The 23,676-nt window shown below is 41.3% G+C and overlaps 1 protein-coding gene across 3 annotated transcripts in view; it reads right to left on the reverse strand.

Moving 5' to 3' along the window:
• The window catches only part of tspan9a (tetraspanin 9a), a 232,399-nt gene that overhangs the window by 18,287 nt on the left and 190,436 nt on the right, over nt 1-23,676 (reverse strand). For all 3 annotated transcript variants that reach the window (XM_034223340.1, XM_034223339.1, XM_034223338.1), the window contains 2 exons: nt 9,616-9,807; nt 6,981-7,055 (listed from right to left, as the gene is read on the reverse strand). In XM_034223340.1, coding sequence (XP_034079231.1) covers nt 6,981-7,055; nt 9,616-9,807 — 267 coding nt within the window. The remainder of the gene's footprint in view (nt 1-6,980; nt 7,056-9,615; nt 9,808-23,676) is intronic.

Consider the following 23,676-nt stretch of genomic DNA (forward strand, 5'->3'; position numbering starts at 1 on the left):
AATTTCTGGTGTTCAACTAGACATCGCTTGGATGCTGCTCAGTATATCCTGCTATTACAAATAATGACAGACACAGCTTGGTAGAAGTCAGCCTATTTTTTACAACATATAAATGTTCTACAGTTATAATGTCACTTGGCTAATTACCTGTTTAGCTCCCACACTCTGTACACGGGAGACTTTCAACACCCTTTGATCGTACAGGAAATAGATTAAGCTTCAAATGAAGTGATTCAGTAACTCAAATGCTGGAAGAAAAAAAAACCTCAAAACCCTGTTCTCTCAGCTGAATGGCACAAGAAAAGTAAGCTGAATTAAACATAAAAGTCAAACAGATGATTTTTTTTACAGTGTAATTAAAGTTTCCCTGGCAATAAAATGCTTTAGTAATCATTAATCATGCAAAACCAATTTCAAAACATATTCAAAACCTTTGAAATAAGATTAGTTTAGTTTTAAATCACATTCTTCTTTCTCACTCAGTAACTGCGCTGATAAAGAGGAGCACCATCTGCTTATTCCTCCCCAGGCCGAAGGGCTTCCATATCTGTTCTAGAGCAAGACAATGAGATGAAGAGCAGCATCATAAATCTCTGCCTCTCTGCCTCTGTTTCTATTATCTATCTTCTCCTCTCCAACTAAGCTATATGTGTTGCTTGCTCATTACTGAATCCTTGCACTAACACAGTCACTAGAGAGCAAAGGAGAGCCCCCTTCTACAATAAAAATCATCTTCCTAGTCGCCAATAAGTCTTTGAATCTCTTATTTTTCATGTGTGGAAGTCTTTGTTACAGCCTGAAATGAAACTTAATGATCTAGATTTACCGCTAACGAGAGGCAGACAAATGACTGCAGAGCAAAGAGGGATTTGATCATGCAACACTGACCCATTTCTCCTTGCGAAAGGAACCCATACAAACACACACATTCTTTGTTGTATTAGCCTATTTCTTCTGATGAGGAAAACAAACTTCTTGACTGAAGCGTAGGTTGCTGCTACTGGAAATACTTTACAAATAACAGATCTAACTCCTGATAACTTTTATATGAAAGCGGCCACAGGGCATCAGTTCAATTCCTTTCAGTGTGGCATATTGACGAAACCACGAGACACGACTCATATTTCTCATTACAAAGATAAGCTTGTGCTTTTCTCTGGGCAGACCAAGTCCACGCTCAGTAATACAGCACAGCACATTCATCACATCAATCTTAAGTGTTCAGCTCAGGAAGGACGGTGAACACAGAACAGTCAAAGAAAGGCAGAGAAACAGCCCACATGTGCAGGTTGACAGGGCGGAGGATTGAATGGGCTTTCTAATTAAATTGGTCTGTTTTTTCTGTAATTTTGCACAAAAGCTGAGAACAGAGAGTGGGTGTTGGATTGTCTGATAAACACCAGCCTGCCTGTCACCTGGGACACGTTAATCATACAATACCACTAACCAGTAATTGCCAAATGGCAAGGTATTAAAGTGGTTCTTCATCTATATTTATTTTTCTTTTAAGATTTAAGCAATACAATGATTTAAATGTTACCAAAATCTCAAAAGCATATTTTTGGGTTTTATCTCAGAGGCACATTTCCAGTGTCAGATTGGGCCCAGATCCAGTGACGTGTGAACACTCCGGGGAGCAGGTACACTGGGACCTGTCAGTGTGCAGACATGGATTACTCATTACTTGAGTGCACAGCCATTACTGAGCCGAATGATTCCATTAAAACAATTCGGAAGGATCTGATGTTTTTGTTGCCGTTTAAATGTTGAATTTGCACCTTCAATCCAATGTTCCTGTTTGTTTTCCCGATAGCAAAGGTCACGTCTGTGTAGGTGACTAATCTGCCACGGAGTAACAAGTGTAGAGACATGTTATTGTACCCTGGAGTTGATTCTTTTGTATTTCTTTCTCATTGGTTTTGCCTCCAAGGATGACTGGCTAACAACTGGTGTCTCAGAAGGCAGTTTGGATTTCTCACAAAACACCAGGAAGCAATGCTTGTTTGCAGTAGGTGCAGTAATGTGTGTATGGAAGAGCAATTAGAGCATTGTGTGAGTTTTATTAAGTTTTACCCAACTGTTATTCATCACTTTGAGCAATTACAATCTGCAAGCAATTTTACAGTGTATAATTCCAAATGAATTAAAGTCTCAGCAGTACAATTTCACCAAAGACATTTTTTAACAAAAGACTATCCAGGAGGTGTAGTAAACATATTACCAGTCAGAGAAAAGAAGACTAAAGGAAACTTCTGTGAAATGAGAAAATGTTTATTTCTTTTTAGCGTGACTACGTTCTGCCACTTTTTTGCACACTGACTGGAGCCTGCTATACAACACTGAGAGAGACCCAAGGCATAATGTATACAACATCTTGACTAACAATAAACCAACACCAGAAAATGACTTAATTTAAACCTACAATATCTGTTGGTTTTTTGTTCATTTGAGGCACAACAGACATTGCTAAAGTGAAAGTGACAAAGGTTTTAAATTATTTACACATCCAGCAGATACAAAACAGCAGTATCATTTATTTTCAGACGTGCCATTTGGTGCACACGTTCAGAATTCAGCCTCCTGTGAGCTCTGATTTTTAAGATAAGATAAGATAAGATGGACCTTTATTAATCCCCGTTGGGAAATTCAGGAGTTTAAGGAGCAACAGAGTGAGAGCGAACATCAGGACAGTACAGATTCACACAAGGATAATACAATTAAAGATAAAACACAAATGATATACAGGTAAGTAACTGTTAGAACAAGAAATGAATTAAATGAACATATATACATATTTGAGTCGGGATTGTTAAATCAATTTACATGTATGTGTGCAGATACGAGTGCAGTATTTTTGGAGTTATCTCTGTCATTTCTATATGATCCACGGTGTTCACCGGCTAGCTGCTTACTTGTTCTAGAAGGTAGCTTAGCCTAAAAATGTGTGGAATCTTTTCCATAAAAGCAACTAAGCTTTAGAATCCTGCCAATGGTACAGCGGGGAATAGGCAAACATCGTGTGGGTATTTACAGTAAAAAAGAGGATTGTAGTTATTCCACATTTCCACTTTGCAGGACTACTCTTTTGCCGATTTGTATTCCCCATTCTTCTCACTTTTTCTCTTCACTTTCATCTCACATCCAGTCTTTGAACATGAATCATTTTATGAAGTCTCAAAATGATTACATCTTTCTGAACAAATTGTCACTTATTTTTCTTTATTGTCAGACTAGACTCTCTGTTGTGCTTATTTTCAGTGAGCTTAACAACAGTATTAAAAAAGTGTTACGTCATAACCAAACACTGAACTTCTAGTCCCAACCTTTGTTACATTGTTAGCTTTTGAAGGATCAGCTCATGTGAACCCACACCAACCTTCTTTTCTACACCAAATGTGTTACATTCAATGTAATGGTTCCTCTTTCCAAGGTGATCAATGCAATTCAACTCTATTTCTTAATAAGTCTTGGGTCAAATGTATATTGTCAGGGCAAACTGGCACTAATGTTCACATCCTTTGACTCTCGAGTACCCTGAGAACGGAACCTAACAATATTTTACTCTTGCTCTCATTGCTCAACTGGACAAGTGCGTTAGCTAACTGCCCGGAAAGTGTAATAAATGATGTGGAGAGAAACAGCATCACAGCCTGGATACTTAATTCCCTCAGTTGCTCTGCAAGCCTGTGCCGGGGAGCCTGAGGCCAGGGCACTCGACAGAGCGAGGGGAAGACCTCACTACTTCTCTGTAATTGGTCTGGAAATAAATAAAGCTGGGCCAGGGAGTGAACATAATTCGTCCTGTAAACGAATGCAACACATGACTAGATATGGGTGCTGGTTTGTTGGGTTGTTATTAAGATAAATCATGGGCGGCTGTGGCTCAGTGGTATAGTGCGCTGAACTTAGTGCGCTGAACTTTGAATCAGGGGATAGCAAGTTCGAGTCCCACTGCAGTCAGCATGTGGTTGTGTCCCTGGGCAAGACACTTCACCCCAAATTGCTCCTGTGGGGATTGTCCACAGCACTGAATGTATGTAAGTCGCTTTGGATAAAAGCGTCTAACAAGTGACATGTAATGAAATGTAATGGGTGATAGCCTTCCCTGCTCTCTAAACTATGCCCTTTTCACACATGCAATTCTGAAATCATCTAAACATGACCTTACAGAGGAGCTATTTGTGAGAATGCACATTTTAGAATAATTTGAAATGGCGATAAAACAGACCTTACCCTGCCAGCTCCATTGTAGTCAGTGTAATGATAGAGCCAATGTGTGAATAGCGCCGGTCATTGTATGAAGAGGTAGCAAGCAAATGGGCCTGTTCATGACAATGCCGTTGTTGTGAAACCAGGAGTAAACAAAAGGTGAAAGGAAGGGTTATTTACACTAAGGTGCCAAGAGAAATGTCTTACTAAAGTGACGACACGATTTTGGAGCCTCTTTCTGTAGGGCAGACCCTTAATGTGACCCTTCCTGCATTCTGCACAATCTACCTAAACCTTACCTAAACCAAATGTAGTATTTCCAGTAAGTGAGACGGCTTCTAAGAAGGGCAATCTACTCTTGTGCAATACATGTATGATTGAAGAAATGTGGGACAAAGTGCTGATTCTCTGGATATTGCGAGGAGTTTATACAAAAAAACGGTCTCTAGTGATCTTTGTAATCAACCTTAATTCCTGCTCCATGATTTTCTCTTGACTCTGGCTTAAATTACAGGAAAAATGCAGGGACACCTCACCTCACTTTTGCCACATTTGCCCTCCCTTGTGTTCTTCCTCTTTCCTCTAACACCTTCCGTCCCTTACACATTTATCTTCTTTTCCTTAGATAGATATCTCATTTTCCCCTTCTCCCTATAGCCCCTAGCACATGGTGCTTCCCATTTGTGCTTACCAGTTTCTGCTTTCTAATTCTGAGCTAGAAAACCTTCACTGGTGTTCAGCTCGGCGTGGTTGGCCGGCAGAGGCAGTAACACTGAGGTCACTGCATTTAAGACGGATGGCTGTAATCTGGTTTGTGATCCAGCCATCTGCTGTAGTCAGCTGCTTGCTAACTGCAGGCCAGGGCCTGTCTTTATTATACCACGGCCTCTACATGGAATTTAATCAGAGAGCTTAACACCACTGGGCTTTGGATGGAAAGAGGGGCTACCTACACATACCTGGAGGCAAGAAGCCGGGGTGAAAGAGAAGAGAGCGAAATTCTTCATTAAGAAGAAAAAGCAGAAGCTCTTAAGTAGGATTAAACTGGTGGAAATAAGGGGAGGAAGAAAGTGTGACTAAATGAAAGCTGCGGAAAATGTGTTCCACAGGAAAAACCAGATACTATATGTTCGTTTCTTTCCCACATCTCGTCGACAGCTTGTCACCCGGAAGGATCACAGTTTTTCATGATTTTAAGATGACCCATTTGAAAGACTAAAATATCTGTTTTACGCGCCGAAACACATTCAAAAGCTGCCAACTACTTTGTGTCTTCCAGACTTGTTAATAAATGCCTTGTGATTAGAAGATCAAACAGGAGAAGTGAATTAGTGATTCCTCTGATCACAGCCTGTAGCATAGGATGAGGAGGGCCTCACACAGCATACTATATCTCACTGGGGAGAGGCAAGTCAAGAGGAAGGGAAAAAAACACGGCAATGTCTGAAGGCCTTGCGTGACAGACACATACTGTCCTTCAACCAATCTTGACATTCCTGACATATAATGCAGTCTGAAAAACACTGACATACAATTCCCTGAAATGTGCAGGATGTCTTATTCGGAGGCCGTGTAAAAATGCCATCTCCAATAAGATATACAATAATTTGCTTCTATTACTTTTCTTTTCAATGACATTGGAAGACCAATAAAGGGAAATATATTTGGATTGCGATGCTGGTTTCACATCCTATTAAGTCTAAGCCAGGATACACACTGTCATTTGGCAACATGAGGGAAACGTAAAATATGGTTGCAATTCACTGGTGTGAATGAGGCAGTTCTACCCGACTAATGCCCTCCCCCGTACTAATGCACACTCATTTGATTTGACATTAAATAAACTCTCAGCCCACTTGGCTATCTTTTCCAAACTTCACAGGCAGTGGAAAAGCGCTGCCGTGAAGTCAAGGGTGGCTCCATTTAAATCAGGTTTTGGAGTTTATTTTTTTTCAAAGTTAAGCCTGTAATATTTTGGAGATAAGGCAACAGACATTATTTACTCCTGACAGGGTTTGTCTCCGAGACCTGATCTAAATCTGAGAATGGATTGGCTGCTAAATGAATTCCTTTATCTGCCTGAGAGACTAAGTTTGAGCAATAACCTCAGAACAAATCAGCGAGAATTAGCTCGGGCCCCACGGGCCAGGCAGCATCAAGATAATGTAAATAGACGGATCTATCTACGACGTGTCCTTGAAAACAGATAGAAGTCTTGAGTGCTATTCCCGCACAAGACATTTGTCATATTACGATTTAAACATTTGTCTATGTGATGACACATGGAGAAGAGTCTGTTTGTTGAAAGTCTCTACAGCTTTACATATCATCATCTGTTTTAACCACACAGATATTCACCTGACTCAAGCCCATGTGGGGGTCATGGGAAATGTGGTTGTGCCAATTACAGGGAGCCAACTGGTGGGATTTGGCTGCATTTTATGGCCTAACCTTTGACTACAGGGTTAATGGCTGAGTGAAGATATTCAGCCTCCTGCATGAGAAACAACCAGTGAACTGAGATACCCGGAAGCAACTGGAGAAGAGACTTTATCACACTAAGACCTTATTACTTTGTGTAGCTTTTGTGCGTCTGTTCGCTTTAAGACATGAATGTACGCCTGACAGCTGAGGCATTGCATGCACTGTACACCTTAGGGATAAGCTGTAGCAATAGGCTGGTAGGCATAACGAACATGTTACAGAGTGAAGAGCAACAATACCATACATTAGCTTTAACATCCATAACATGGTAAACCAAATGAACTTACCTTATCTGAGTACACGAAGAACAGGATGAGCAGTATCAGCTCTGCCAGGAGGATTATCAGCAGGACAATGAAGAACTGTCAGACAGAGAGAGGGGAAGGGGGGCTTGATTTAACATTGCTTTGACAGTAGTGTTGATCTACCTACTAATGCTGATAAAAACATGTTGAATATTATATCCGAGAGTCTCTGTGCGACTGGACATGAAGTTAACAACACACATTTTTCAAAAGTCTAAGAGCTTTTTATTGATACTCTCATGTCAAATAAAGTCAATTTAGGGTAAAGGAATAGTTCTAAAATATGCATAATGCTCTCTCAAGAGTTAGATGATACTCATGTATGGTTAACATGAAACTATGTTAGCGTAATTTAGCTAGCTAGCTAGTTTGACTTAGTCCAAGGGTAAACAAATGGGCCTATCAGCACCACTACATTTCACTAATTAATACTATATATCTTGTCTGCTAAATCTATGCAAATTGCAATAAAGACACGTCATTTTATGGGGTTAATTTGCAAGACTTGAGTCTCTGTTGGTTGCGTGATAATCTAACTGACAATAAAACTCCAGGATATCTTCACGCTGCCAAAAAACAAACAAGATGTCATGTTTTAATAAGTGAGCTCCTGGGGTGCTGCTAGCAGTTCCTGTGTTTGTGGTAAGCTAATCCAACTGACTACCAGCGGCAAGAAAGAAAATGAACATATTTTCAATATTTTAAACTACAGCAAATGTTCAGCTAGTGTGCAGGGAATGTGTGATTGTGAAACAAAGAGTTTAAAGAAGATAATGAAAGAAAGAAAATAGAGATTAAGAAAAAGGTGGGAAGAAAAAAGGGGAATCTACTGTATACTGTAAGTGCTGGAGGGCATGTGAACGTGTGAGAGGAAGGAAATAAGGCTTAATAAACCCCCCTAGATTCTTTCCTAACACAGCCTTGCATCTCATCTACTGTTGTCCTCACCCTACTTGACTCCACTTCAGCTCAATATTTACCAAGCTCTTGTGCACAGCATGGGATGAGGCTGTGCACAAACCCAGATTCTGGAAAACCCAATTTATTACAAACCCATTTAGAAAGAAGCGATTAGACTATTATTTGTGTCAAGGCCCAAATGAACAACAGTTTGCTGTTAGTCAACTATCTGGGTTGCCAGTTCAGCGTATTGCTGTTATCACTTCATAGTTGGTTTGTCACATTCTCCTGGCGCTGAAAGGGACAGCTTCTGTACACTAAACTGGTGGTGCTTTGATGGCATAAAAGGAGAAGGTGTCTGTATTTATTCACACACAGCTTTGTGTGTATGTTATAATTTGCTAGCAATTCACACTTTGAGGTTTTAAAGAGCTTCAGCTAAATATTCCAGTGTTCTCTCTCCCACTTTTTTTTGCGCTAAAATTTGTATCAGTAAACACTTTTTGGCAGCGACAAAGAGAGACTGAAAATGTACCGCAAAGGATGTCTAGCCTTTGAATATTGCTAATCCAGAGAGAGTTGTCCGCAGAGTATCTTCAGAGATAATGTTTCAAGGTAAATGCTCAGATCTGTTTGCTGCGGGAGATCTAAACCCACTCTGATGTTTCTATATATCCTGCACTCCCCCACCACACACACCCAAGGGTGTATTGAGCGGGACAGATGGACTGGGGATAAAAAACAACAATGACTTGCATACACCTTTGCATTAAAGAATTATCCAGGCTAAATGTGAAAAGCTGCCACACAGATGTCGAAAGAGACTTAATGAGAAACATAACAACGTCAACATTTTCCATTAAGTTGCTATTTTTTAAATCTTTCCTTCACGTCGCCCTCCCTCCCCCTTCCCTCTGCCCTCTTCCTCTTGCTGCTTCACACCTGTTAGGCAGGTGGAGGAAGCCATGTCGAACACTCAGGATTCGATGGAGCTTTTGAGCTTCAAGGGATTGAGCTGTTTGTGATGTTAAGTACCAAGAGCCCCAACTCCACTTCTCATAAAAGTTTCCCTTTCTTTCTTTTTTCGCAGTGCTAACTTCATTCCATTGGTTGAACTTTTATAATTAACTTTCTCAAGATAAAACACCTGCACAACTATGCGACCAAAGTGCAATGAGGAGACTTTGTAAGGAATAATAGAACATCCCCAATATTGAGCTCAGAAATATCAAGAGCTTTCAGCACACTTTGTACATTTGGTAATTCAACCTTGTTGGTGACACAAAAGGCCTCTTGACTGACAGCTTTCTCTGGGATGTGTCCAGAGTCATTGGAATGACAAATGCGTTGGTGTTCATTCAATGGGAGATTCACACTGCTCAGCTTTAATTGTCTATGAGAGTCCCTGAGGTTTGACACAATGCAGACTGAACCCGTCCTGTCAGTCGCCTACCTACGCCGGAAGACAAACACAGATACACCGCTGAGTTCTCGCTGGCCTGTGACCAGTGTGTGTGGGTGTGTAGACACATATGTGAGAGGCTGTCTCCACAAGACATTTCCGTCAATATTTGTATGGGGAATGTGAAAATATTCAAAGGAGGAGAGAAACAGTCAGAGAGGAGTCGCAGTGTGTGAATGTATTTATAAGAAGAAAGCCGTCTGAGGGTGTCTTATTTATAATGGGACATTGCGTAGGTATGTAAATTAAACTCACGCTCAGAAGCAGGCACTTGTTCTCCTTGATGGCACCCAGGCAGCCGAGAAAGCCCGTTACCATGACGATGGCTCCGATGGCGATGACCATATTGGCAGCGGACAGTGAGGGGAATGAGGGCGAGAAGGTGGCGAAGCTGCCCTGCGACACAGAGAGCCAGATGCCCACGCCCAGCAGCCCGCAGCCACATAACTGAAAGGCAAGAGATAAGAGAGTTAGGACACCAACAGCAGATTTTCAGGGTTAGCTTCAGGAGTGATTATTACGAACAAGTTATATTTAAAGATCGCCCCTGCAAGATTTGCTTATAATGACAGACCTTTTAGAAAAATTACAGTAGGTTAGGGTAGGTTAGCTCTTAATAAAAACTAACTTGAGCTCAAAAAGCCCAGTGCAACAGGCGCTATTGCCCACACAGTCACACAAAACACGAAAATCAAAAAGGTTTACACCAATTAAGATTATGATAAGCAAATAACAGCCCTGCAGGAGATTAGCAAAAATTGGATTCGGGCCGTGCTTATTCTGCATGTGGGAGCTGATAACGCTGAACCCAGAACAAACATAGATGTAATTACTGCCACCTTCAAACATTTAAAAACGTTCCCAAAACGACCTGCAGTAGATTTGAGGTGTATCTAGAGCAGGGGTTCTCAAACTTTTTCTGTCAGGCCCCCCCTTTGGAAAAAAAAAAAGTCGGGGCCCCCCCCCAACACAAATAGTCACGTAATGGGCCAAGTTAACATTTGTTAAAATACATCAATATGAACATGAGCATTCCTTTAAAAAAAATCACTTTGCTAGAACAGTGATAATAAAACAATGCTCCATAAGTCTGTGTGGTCAAAAAAATGGAAGATTTGTTTTTTAAATATTGAAGTTAAAAGCATCAATCTGGTGCACTTTGAGAGCAAAATGAAGAGATCTATGGATCCATCTCTCAACACCCATTTGAAACAGAACTGTAAACAGATTTACTATTTCTTACAAATTACATTTTTGCCGGGACCTAACAGAATTAAATACCCAAAGAAATCTGAAATGAGGTCAAATATGGCACGGCACCATGGTAAATCATCGCAGCGTCACCCTTTCTACCTTTCTATTCCCACTACTCCCCTTGTCTTTCTCATCTTCGCACCACAGAACACTCGCCTGTCAGCAATATGTGCAAAACCTGCCGTGCATGCAAATAAACACACACCAAAGCACACACTTAGCTAACGTGTGCACATACAGTCATCAGCAGGTGGGAGTTATGAATAAATCCCTGCTTCCTTTTGTTCTTTCACAACAAATTAATGAATCGACCACACACAGCGCTCATAATCAAAATCGGACAACATGTAACTGATGAATAGCACAACAAACATTGAGATGTGCTGCAGCACTTTCACAACAAACAAAGTGACTGATAGCACAATTCTGCTGATCAGCTGTGTCACATTGCAGGCAAACTAAATGACTAAATGGCACATTACAAGTCCACCAAACTCAAAAGTGGCTCTCAGAGATGTCTGGGGATGATGTGTAAGGGAAACATTGGGGTTTTAAATGCAAGCCTGACGAGGTGGTGGGGGATGCATCAGGTTTAATGAGTCCTATAGGATCTGTAGGTACATAAACTGAGTTAAGAGCAACCCCATCTCCAGTGTCAAAGGAGTGCAGTGACTTTCTAAATAACCCGTGACCTTTGTGCAGCTGACCTCCATGAGGGACATTGTTTCAGTAGGTGTACCTCAGGGATTATGCTTTCCCTGAAAATAACAAATGTTCTGACACTTTCCCAGGAATCTTTAAAAAAGTACTGTTTTTTACTGTTTGTAGTATAACTTTAGCTACAGTCAAAACATATTAGTTATATTTCAAGCAACGCACAAGGACACAATATGCAGTAACCTGAAGGTAGCCAACTTCACCGCATTAGTGTTTATTATTGGTATTCATATTTATTAAGGCAAAAAATGCATTTATGTTAATCAACTTTAGAATGAACATAATATAAACTTTGACTTTGCATTTAACTTCCCTCTACTGTAGCTGCAGGGAATTTGAAATGCCAAGTTCATTGTCTGTGATTTGCTTGCTGAGAACAGTTTCATTGAAGTGATATTTAACACTTTCATTTAATAAAGAAACCGAATTCATGAAATGTGTTTTTCTTTTCAATTTAGATTGACATTTTCTGCTACCATTTAGTTTGAATTGTGAGACTAACAAAGTAGGTAACTGTTTTGCTGCTGAGTTTTGCATCCCTGCACACTTTGTGAAGTGCATCCACTCAAAGCACAACATGTACATATGTCTATAGTTATACTTATATTTTTAAAGAATACCACCCTAGAACATTTATGTGTGTCTAATATTACATTTCACAAAAAATGTAATGAATACACTGAGATGATGAGATGCAATTAACAGTGAGGATACGGAGAGAAAAATAATCAAGGCTGCATGTGCATAGATGACTCAGGGTAGATAAAAGCCCCATTTGAGGGTGCTCAAACTCTAGCACTGATAGACTGTGCTGCGGGTGTGATCTTGTGAAAGATTGAAGTAGGCGCTCTAACAAACAAAGTCTGAGTGCTGCTGTCAAGGTCGAAGGCAAGGGGTGCAGCAAATAAGCCCGCCCTGCAGAATCTGAGAGAAGGACACTCGTTTAGTCACATATATATGACAGTAAAGTCGCATTGGATTCCTCACCCAGAACGTAAGAGTGGTCTGACCACTCGTGAGAGAGGGAGAGAAAGAGAGGAGCAGTAGTGTTGTACGACATTCAATCCTCTATAGTTTAAATAATTCAGAGGCGACTGTATTAGCTGGGAAGCACTCGATGGCTCTTTTGTGCAACCCTAATTAAAAAAAGGAGAATGAATATGTCAATTGAAAAAGCTGGTAAAGGTCATGTCCCTATAGTGCAGCTAATATACAGAAGGCCAGATTATGTAAAGCGTGAGGAATGGTTCCGAGGAAGCAGGGGAGGAATAGAACTATGGCAATAGTTTAAGAGGCCAGATAGAGTAGGACTTAATGCTCGCGAGGGGAACACAAGGAGGTTGAAGAGTCCAGGTAGGGAGTTATAGAGTGCTTTCGCTTAATTGTGTTTAATGCCCAGTAAAGGGAGCTTGTCCAAGTGTGTCGTGCTCTTAAGTGACCGTGAAACCCCCCAGCCCCTGCTCAATCTGTCTGATCTGAGGCCACGAGCAGTAATCTCTGCCCTGCTTCTACTAACACTACGACGACAACAACATTAGTCCTTTGTGAAGGGGCCACAGAAAAGACCTCCAGTATAAGCTCTTATCTCTTTCATTGTCTGACCTTGGATCGTGCCACTTGAGCTTGACCCCCAGCCTTTACACTGAGCTTCTTATCTACTTCTAATTGTGGGGCCGCCATGTTTTGATATCCCATCTGCAGGGAAGGATCAAGGAATCCCCAAATAGCAGCGAGGCTTGTAAACAGTCACGGAGAAGGCTTACTATTAAGGCAGTCATTGCTAATACATCAATCAGACATGTAAAGTACATGCTGCAGGGGTACGATTAACTGAGTGGGTGGAAAAAAGGAACTGGAAAAAGGGACATGGATATACCAAAATAACAGTTTATGCATCATGTTTCAATTCACTGGTGGTGTGAACGATGTGACGCAAGTCAATGCAAAAACTGATGCAATTACTTTTCTGATCTGACACTTAGCTCACACCCAGTATCTGCTCTCTAGTCACTCCAATCCCCAAGTTCTACTAGCCTTACTGCTGCTTACATAGCATTATTTGTTGTTGATGCAACTAGACCCAGTGTGATTCTACGCGGCAATTACAAATAAATCTGTGCTCTGGGCTATTACTCAGCTTTTACAATCCATGTACTGTATGCAACTTAGCAGAGCAGAGACCTATCATTAAACAACTGAGGTTGACAAATGACAGGTAGCCAGGTTCACTTCCATTGACATTTGAAAAGGCTTCAGTGAGGGTCCTTTTTTCAGCTTTAGAATTTCAAATATGTATTCCTGGAAAAAGCTATTCAAACAAAGTGTCTGTTTTATCTGGTTAAAATCCCCATGCATTCATGAGGCGCAGAGATGTTTGAGGATGATAGGAACATATCTTTCAGCCGTGATAATGAAACACAAATTGCAGTGTGGAGCACAGAACCTGCTGAAAAAAAGTTAACAGCACCTCAGACAGAAGGGAGGTAAGATGGGCCTGTAGAAATCTGCTTGATGCAGCTTTTTGTTTTTCAATAAAAAAGAGTAAGAAAGAACTGCGAGTCTGACTTTTCGTAGGCGTAACATATTTTGAGAGCACCTACAGGACAGGACAAATTTAGTTCGGTTTTCGGAATGTGAACTGTGGAAAAAGCGACCAAGGGAGACAGAATGTAAGGAGGAAAGAAAAGCAACATTGACCTTCTGGTGGAGGAAATTGAAATACATGAGGTGTGACACTATTCCCTGCTGTGTGTGGCCCTTTAACAAGCTCAGGGGGAAAATAATTGGAATAATACTGTTAAGGACATTTTCAAACAGGAAGAAAAGGAGAAGGGGGTCAAACCATAAGACGTTCGAAAGAGGGATAGAAAGTATCAAAGCCAGAAAGATTGGATGCACACGTGAGACGTGTGCAGGAGAAAGAGGGTTCGGGTTAAGAGGGGGAGATGAAGACTGAAATCGAGGCTGACCCTTTATCCGAATGGCTGGCTCCGAGAATGATCAGTTGCTGCGGTAACTGGCTCAGTGACACGGAGCCTCTCGACATGGGACCCCTCTTCAATCTCACCCAGAGGAAGGGGGCCTGAGAGCGGGGTGTACAGTGTGTGTGTGTGTGTGTGTGTGTGTGTGTGTGTGTGTGTGTGTGTGTGTGTGTGTGTGTGTGTGTGTGTGTGTGTGTGTGTGGCAGTGGGATGATATTGACCTTCACACCCTGAACACTCGGAGAGGTCACAGTCTTGTCATGAAGAATGACAGCTTTTGTCAAATTACTACTGTGGCTGCTCTCATCACAAGAGCTCAATGGTCCTGTGAATGAGTTTTAAAGTTTGATAGAGTGAGTGAGTGAGTGAGTGAGTGAGTGTGTGTGTGTGTGTGTGTGTGTGTGTGTGTGTGTGTGTGTGTGTGTGTGTGTGGATGTGAGCGCAGTGGGCGCCCATGTGTGTTGGAGTCTCCTTCAGTTAACTGAACAACCTGGTGGCGGGTGCATGTGAAAAGCCTTAAAATATAAAAAAGGAAACTACTCTTGGATTTTTACATTTCCTAAGGTCCTTGAACAAATAATTGGTTACCACTGATTAAGTAATGAAAGCAACACATTCTTAGCCTAAAATAATGACAATTGATAACAAATAAGTTGGTGTCTCATTTAACATTTTAAATGGTTTGCACGAAGTGCATCCTACAAAAAAACATACATTTCTGCTCTCATCAGCACATGAATGACTCTGAAACTTTGACTGAATTGCAGGCTGGTACATGGATCAGAGAGGAGACGAATCAAAGTTATAAGTATAGGTTGTAAAGCTGTTAATACTTCAACATGTCTGGCATGGACCCCACATTTTTCCCAACAGTGGAAACACTTGTGCAATAAATAACATGTTTTCAAGTTTTTGTAAAATAAATAATCAAAGAAACTTCACTTGCATTTCTTCAGAATTATTTCATATGATTAATGGGTACCACTTTACAATAAAGCCCCGGCCACACGAGGACGATAACGGTCGTATCTGCTACAGTTCACTATCAGATAGACGGTTTGGCCACACAAGGCCGACATGGAAACGCAGAAAACGATAACGATAACGGGTCCCTAGGTGGGTAGATCTGCGAACGAAACGCTCTGGGGGGGGCAAACGGCTCCGTGTCTACGCCGTCTATGGTCTACGCCAGGGGTCGGCAACAGGCGGACCGCGTTCCGAATCCGGACCCAGACACCGACCTATACGGACCCGGACCTATAACCAATACATTAATAGGGGATTTCAATTTTGACGGGGCGATTCTATTTTAACCGCTGCCGACAGGGGGCGAAAGAGACAAGTGAGCAATACAGGGAGAGAAACACAGAAGAAGAGATGAGAGCGCGGCAGAGAGAAGCGGAGAGGAAAGTGAGAGAAGAGAATAATTAGCGATACAGGGAGAGAAGACGGAGAGGATAAGATAAGATAAACCTTTATTAATCCCCGGGGGGAAATTCAGTTGTACAAAGCAGCAACAGGGTAAGCGTGAACAAAAACAGTACAGCAAAGATTCACACAGATCAATAAAATCTAAAATAAATAATAAATAACATAAAATCAAGGAAATAATGATAATAATAATAAAAGACTATGAAAATAGGAGATGAATAAAAATAAGAGTAAAATAACTGTCAGCATATATACACATTTGGTCATCATCTAAGTTATAAAGTGCGGAATAAGTTAAAGTGACAAGTTAACATGGGTTGTGGAAACAGTGTATATTTATGACCAGGAGAGTGAACAGGCGAGTTTGCGGCAGACAGGGAGAGACAAATAATTACACATGGCGCTCTCCAAGAAGAGGAACGTGGACAGTGAGAAGAACAGAGCTTTTAACCCTGAGTGGACAGACTCATTCATGTTCATCCAGCCCACTGGGAGCAAAGAACCAGTGTGTCTCATTTGTTCAGAGACCGTGGCGCTCATTAAAAGTGCCAAAACGCCACAATGAGACAAAACACAAAGTGTTTGACCAAACATTCCCTCTCAAGTCAGAACTGAGGTCACAAAAAATAAGCAGTCTCAGAGCCCGATATGATCAGTCCACCAGGATCAAAAACTAAATATCGTTCCAGGGCAGGCTAACCGAGGCTAACCAATGAGCACCTGCATGTGTGTATGAGAATGGCCCTGACACCATTTCAGCCCAGATTTAAACTCCTGGCAGGACAAGCTCGAGCTCAATTCTCGCACTGAACAAAAAAAAGTGAGTGAGGGACTGCAATATAAGAGGGAAAGAAAGAGAAACTTTAAAACTGTTCAATTGTTATGATGTGTAAAGAGTGATATTGTTCTATAATCGTCTGAAACTGTTAAGTCATGATGTGAAACGGTTAACAAAGAAAAAGGGAAACTCAAGCTGCTGCTACACTTTATTTTATTTATCTAAAATTAAGCACTTTTAAGATGCACATATTTCAAAAGCTATTTTATTTATTTTCTCCTATTTTATTTTTAAATGCAGCCAGAGAGGAACATTACACATATCCACAGTATTTACTGTATATCTGTATAGTTCAATGTTAATTGACAATAAATATTGTTGTTTATGAATTGTACTTTCTTTATTTGATTGGCAGTCAGTTGATTACATGCAGACGTTGATAAAGCTACAGGCTACTTCAATATATATCACACTAATTCATAAAGCAACTTAGACATTTTGATGTTCCGGACCTTTGCATGGGGAGATTTTCTCTAACTGGACCTCGTTGAATTTTAGTTGAATACCCCTGGTCTACGCCCTATATCATGTCCTGATAAAGTTGAAGCAATAGCCTCTCCTGCTCAGAGATCAGCTGCTGGGCTGTCAGAAGAGGGGGAGGAAAAGAGAGGCTCCATTTTTTATTATTATATAGAGTTGTTATTCATTTGTTTTAAAGGTCAATAAATAACAAAGAAGACCTTTGACTGGCACTTTTCTAATTTTGTCCGGAAGATTTCAACTTTAACGGACATGTTGACCGGCGAAAAAAAATCGAAATGAAACTCTGCCGCACGGTTCCCTCGTCCCTTGGAAGAGGCGGAAAAGGTGGGTGTTTGTCATCTGCTGGTGGACTACCGGAGAGATTTACAGCAGGAGCAAACACTTGCCTCTGGGAGGGAGAAAAAGAGCCAGAGCGTCCACAGCGGAGAATAAACACAAGGGCAACCATGGCAACCATGCGCGGAAGTCTTCTTTGCTGCTTTTGTGGCAGGACTACAGCGCCACTTACAGGCCTGGCATATGTACTACAGCGTCTCCAGCGTTTTCGAGCGGTCTCGTGTGAACGGACACGTCTCTGGTGCCTGTTGCGTGTGGACGGAAGACATTTTTGATAACGATTGCGGTCCGTTTGCGTTATCGTCCTCGTGTGGCTCGGGCCTAAGACTACCCTTAAAAAAGGATTCTGAATCCTTTTTTAAGGGTAGTCTTATAATTAGGTTATGAATTAGGTTGTAAACACTTTATTAATCAATAAGAACCATTTATAAACCAGTTCTAACATAGTTTTCATACATCAACACAGGCTCACTATTTGGCAGGATGACTAAGCCTTATAGTGGCTACGTAGCGAGAATAAACTGAGTGAACAACAGATACCAAGGATGCTGGCTGATGAAGAAGACAAAGTAAGCTAAGTAGCCAATATAAGGCTTAGCAGTACAGACAAATGTGGGCTCACTATTTGGCAAGCAACCTGTCACAGTTGCCCTGTTTATCTCATGTCTTATAAAAGCATATTAATGATTTATAAAGTGTTCCCAACCTAATTAATAAATGAATTACAAACTATTCGTAAACCCTTTATAAGGGTAGTCTTATTTTAAAGTGGTACCGATTCATGTTATGACAACTGTGTTACACAGCCTGAGAATAACAAGGCCAAAGTGAATAAAATGAAACACGAGCTAAACACACCCTGAACACACCAGGTGACAAACAAGCTTTCTTTACATAGACATAATATCTTCTACTGTATACACATCTGCTGTGCCATACTGCTAACTAACCTTTTGTTTAAGTAAATAGAAATCACTTCTACCATTACAGCACAAAATACCCTACATTGGGGGAAATGCCAACCATACTGCAGTACTTTAGGTTGGAGCAACTTTATTACTTTTTTTTAGGACCCTCTGCCCTTTGCTGTTTCCTGTTCTTTCCTCCTTTCTTTATTGGTAAAAAAAAAGTGTTTTCTCTTGCGCCACAGAACATCTATTGCTTTAGCCAGTATTGATATTGCACTCAAATGAAGACAGAGGATATCCACCTCCTCTGACAAAGAACATCTTTATTTCTCACCAAGTGATCCCATGAAACTGTGATTCATGCGGCCATATAGTACTAAATTGCCCGCCCGCTATGAGATGGAAACGGAATACGAGAACAACAAACATATAAAGCTACCATAAACTTCAAAAGGAAGGCATAAAAAAGCCTGAAAGTGAAGTCAGGCTTTTTGTATTATCTACCGAGCACGTGGACATGATTTTCTTCAAGGCATGCTGTGAAAGTAAAAGAGTAATTTTATGTAAGAGGCTTTTTAAATGTGCCTGTTAGAAAGGAAACAAAACAAATCCTGGTTTTTGCAACCATTTTTTTTATATTATATTATTATTTCTAACATTATCTTGATTTATAATTTGAATCACCTTGACTTAAAGAAAATGTTTTGTGTTTGATTAGGTTTGCTAAATAAAGGACTATGTTAATTTATGCCCTTGTCTTTTCACTAAAACGCAGCCTTGTTACAGAGTAGCTGTATCCGAACAAACAGATTACATGAACATCAATTATTCAAAGTCAATTTGTGCCAAGTGCAATTTTTTTTGTTGGATTCAAGTACACAAACAATCATCAAATATTTGTATTTCAACAATCCACTTAAGAGCCATCAAAGTGTGATACAAATTCTCTCAGAACAGGATACAACTTTAATTGCACTTTTCTGCTTGTAACCAACTTTCATTCAGATGGACAACAGAGAATGCTGTATTGTGCTGTGGTTGTGGTTAAAGTGGATATGGGCATTTTGATACTCTCTTTATTGAGGCTCAAGTGACATAACTTTCAGAACCACTTGTCAAGCCTAAGAGGTAAAGAAAAAAACAACATCGTTTTCAGAATAATATTTCTATTGACTATCACTGAATTCTTGCAACATATCAACAACTGCAAGGACACTTTGACATCTCAGCCAAGGTCAATCTGCTACATATTTTAATGGGTCCTTCCTTTGACCCTGCCTTACCCTTCCACAAACTTTCATGAAAGTTTTATGAAAGGCCTGTATTCTGTGCCGTACTGCATCCAAAACCTTGGTATATCCAGATGGATAAGAGCCTTGGTGGAACTAAAGCTGCTTCATAAACTAAATGTATGAATTAAAACAGTTATGATGTACATTTCTCAGTGAAGTGTGGGTATTTAGAGTGAAATGAACCCCTAACCATTCCATTAGGAAGCCCACGTGTTACATTACATTCCTTTAGCATAACATCTTGATGACAGCATAGGCAATAAACAGCTTTCCAGTAAAACTCTCCACATCTTTATCCCAAGCTTTCCGCAGGCATCCCCATCATTCCCCCCGTGAATACGGTATAGCTGATGTCTGTTGTATAACAAGTAAATAATTCACAGGTTCTGCAATGATGGCTAAGGAAGTGCTTTCAATCTCAAAATAAACACTGTAGGAATTCAAAGAGTCAAGACGCATGTGGGGCATGATATCAACATCTCTTCCTGGTTATAGCCTCTTGACCCAGAGTGGGTAACACAATGTGAGTGATCACCTAGAAAATCCTTATAACTGATAACTATTTTCTATGAGCATTTTATTTTGGGGCTTTTATGGTTCAAGTACATATTGTTTACACATTTCAATTGACATTCAGCATCTGTCCTGGAACTCTTATAAATACGTTCCCATACTGTATAAGAGTTGCGACTATCCATCACATGCCTATTCAATTATCCAGAATGGTGCAATTCTGTAGTGGTTCTGGTTGGAAGCCTAAGCTGGGCACTTTGAAGAGCGAGCCTAGATTACCATGCTCTCCAGTGATGCAGCCATCAATGATGCAGGGTTTGCCATCCCTCCCTCTCTCCCTCCCTCTCTCTCTCTCTCTATCTCCAGAGAAGAGCAGAAAGGCCTATTCACCGCAAAGTGACTCTAAATCAATTGCGCCAGAAAGGATTAAAGACAGACAAGCCATTCTCTGGCTGTCCGAGCCATCCCTGCTGTCGCATCAACACTCTTTCACACCTGACAACAGCCTCTACCCTTAGAGGACAAGACGGGGAAAGTAAGAAAGAAAAGCCAGGACAATGGCAGAAGAAACGCCATTAGACATCGCTGACTAATTCTGCCGTTAGATCTCTAACATTCCAACAAGACTCTTCAATCAGCCTAAGAAAGCCACAGGCACTTCCATTATGCATTGAGGACAAGAAGGAGAGCAGGAAGAAGTGGAAAGTCATCCACAGATTGGGGCTAGAGAGAGAAGCTCTGTGGGGAAGAGACTCTGAGACATTCCTACTGTAGGGAAATGGGCACCCACAAGCCAGGCACCAAGGCACTTAGTACAGTGCCAAAGCTCTAGTCCAAATAATAACAAACACCAGAACAAGAGAGCAAAGCTTGAGGATGCGGGGCACAAGCAGATAGGGCTCCTGTTTATTCTTACCGCTTTCTCTACCTATTCCACTCAAACCGATGCTTAGAAACCCTGTGTGCGCGGTCCTTTAAGGAGATGAAGAATCATACAAATCCTAGTGATGTTCTAATGAAGACAACACTATTTAAATACATAAACTGAGCTGATTACAGAGGGAGACGTTCCTCCACAAGACGCTAATTCAATGTGAATATTGCCGCTTGCTGTTGGCATCAACTGTGCTTATGGAGATGTCTTACGAGGCATTTCCATACAATAAAAAATAAGCAGAAAGAAAAATAAAGATCTATTTACGTGGTAGGCAGTGCTCTGTCACGAGTGCCTGTTTTCCTCCACATAAATGTCCATGCCTGTAGAGGCATACAAACATTTGGCCTGTATAAATATCTCACTCTGGTCTGCAAGTGCAGCCATGCTGAAAATCCTCTGAGGCAGGCAGACGGTTGGACGGCCTCCCATTGAGTTTCACTAGTTGAAGGGCTTAATGAGCATGCTGGCTCAGCAGAGGTAGAGCACGGCCAGAGAGTTGTGTATTAGGCAGGTTGGACACTCGACCTGTTCCCCGTGTAGCACCTGGAGCAGAGGACCAAAGGGCTTAAAGGAATTGGGAAATGCCTAATGCACTGTATGGCAGCTTCAGTGTGCTGTAAGTAAAGGAGAAAGCCGGAGAGTTGCACTCTGCACATTTCTCTGCTACTTCCTGCAGTATCGCAAAGGGCCCATGACACAATGTCACCATGGAGGGCTATAGCTAAATGGACTTGTATAGGGGCATCTGTTACGGAGAGTTCCCCGACCGAGCTGTCCGTATGCCTAATACTCTCCCTTTGAGACCCTACTGCAGCAAACCACAAACAAAATAATAACCTCCAAGAGCAAAGAACTTCAGCATACAGTCATTTATTTTCCTAATAGGCATAGGGACTATGTGGGATGAACTGAGGTGACTTTGGATTACTATGTAAGAGATTGCCTGAAGAGCAAAACATGTGGTTACAAATTCATTTTGAGTGTTTGACAATTGCCAGGCCTAAAATGAGGTGAAAAGCAGCCCTTGGATTTCTCCCTGAAAATGAGAAGGCACTCACAACAGTGGAGTGTGTAAGGGTATTATCTCCAGGGTCACTTCGTCTGACCTTGTGCAAAAACAGCTGCTGGGTTCACTGTGAGCGGCTAGGGGGGAAATGTGATACCAAGCGTGCTTTGTGTTAGTGTGCCTACGTGTTTGTGAAGGCAGACATCTTTTTATTATCTCGTTTCCTAAGCACGGTGTGGCATTGTTGCAGGGACGGTCTGCACAGCCCACCAACATCTGACCTAATGCTGTTGGAACAGGACATCCATTAGGCGCCCTGGCACAAGCACATGGCCACATTTTGGCACAACGTGAGGAAGGCTTACCACACTGTTAATGAACGGGAAGGATTTAATCTGCCAACGAGTGAAGTGACTGGAACCCAAAACAAATATGCGCGGGTGAAGTGGAGCCTGTGCAAAAAACACGCCATGTCTATCCAGTAGTGTGCCTTTAGATGCTTTGCAGGTGGGGTGTTGGAACGCATTTTTTAACAAATGCATAATAGAAATATGTGAATATCTAAGCATGCGTTTATTCCTGGAGGAGTGTTGCTTTGAATGGAAACACTCCTGCTATACAATCCAAGGCATTATGCATCCCTGGGGGGAGAGGGGAGATGAAGGCGCAAAATATGCACATCATCTTAAGTGAAAAACCAAAGCACCGAGCGGAAGCCTGGCGAGAAAAGAGGAAATTCCAATTGAACGACATATAATCAATAGTCACTCTGCATGTCATGCCAGAGGCTAAATGACTGTTTCCATGCACTTACTGAGTTTTGAATACCCTTTTTCTCTTCACGTAGTAAATTATTCACCACACTTATAAAAGAAGAGCTAAGGGAAGATACTGTGGTGGGAATGGTTTGCTAATGTTAGTACAACCTCTCCTATGAAGTGATTAAGTAGCCTGGCAGTGTACAACCTAGACTTTTATTATTGGCCCTGTTCCCTATCCTTTTGTGCCCCCCTGTTGCTTCTTTTCATGCTGCAGGGAACAGTTTGTTTCCTTTTTAGTCTTCCCCCAAGAATGCTGCAGTGCTTTCTATAATCCTAGCCATAATTCATGCTTTATTATGAAAAAAGAGAAAGAAAGAAAGTAAAGAAAAAGAGCTTTGGGAATATTTGCAGACCAGAAGCTCCCCTGAACACAGCACCTCCCTCTCCCTCGGAAATTGACCTTATTCCCTGAATGTGTGCCAAACCGGAATAAAAACAAGACCTTACGTTAACTAATAGAGAGAGTCAATCTGTATTCATAAGAGGTGCAGTGTGTCTGTGGGCAGCTTTCGAATGCTGATGACGCTTCGTCTGTATCTGCTCCTCATCCGGAGAGGGTCCAGGGAGGGGATTGATTCTATTTCACCTTTGGCATGGCACACACACTGACTGAGCCTTGTCTAAAGGCCAAAAAGCCCTGCTCATCCATCATTACGAAAAACTATTCTCGTTTTAGACTGCGAGGGGTAAATAAAAAAGAAAAACTGCAGACGTGAGATAAAAGCCTTGACAGCTGTAGCATTAACAAAAAATGACATTCTTAAAAAAACTTTTCTAACTTTGAATGCACCTCCAATGA

The sequence above is a fragment of the Gymnodraco acuticeps genome, unplaced genomic scaffold (genome assembly GCF_902827175.1).
Source record: "Gymnodraco acuticeps unplaced genomic scaffold, fGymAcu1.1, whole genome shotgun sequence".
In the NCBI taxonomy this organism is placed as follows: domain Eukaryota; kingdom Metazoa; phylum Chordata; class Actinopteri; order Perciformes; family Bathydraconidae; genus Gymnodraco; species Gymnodraco acuticeps.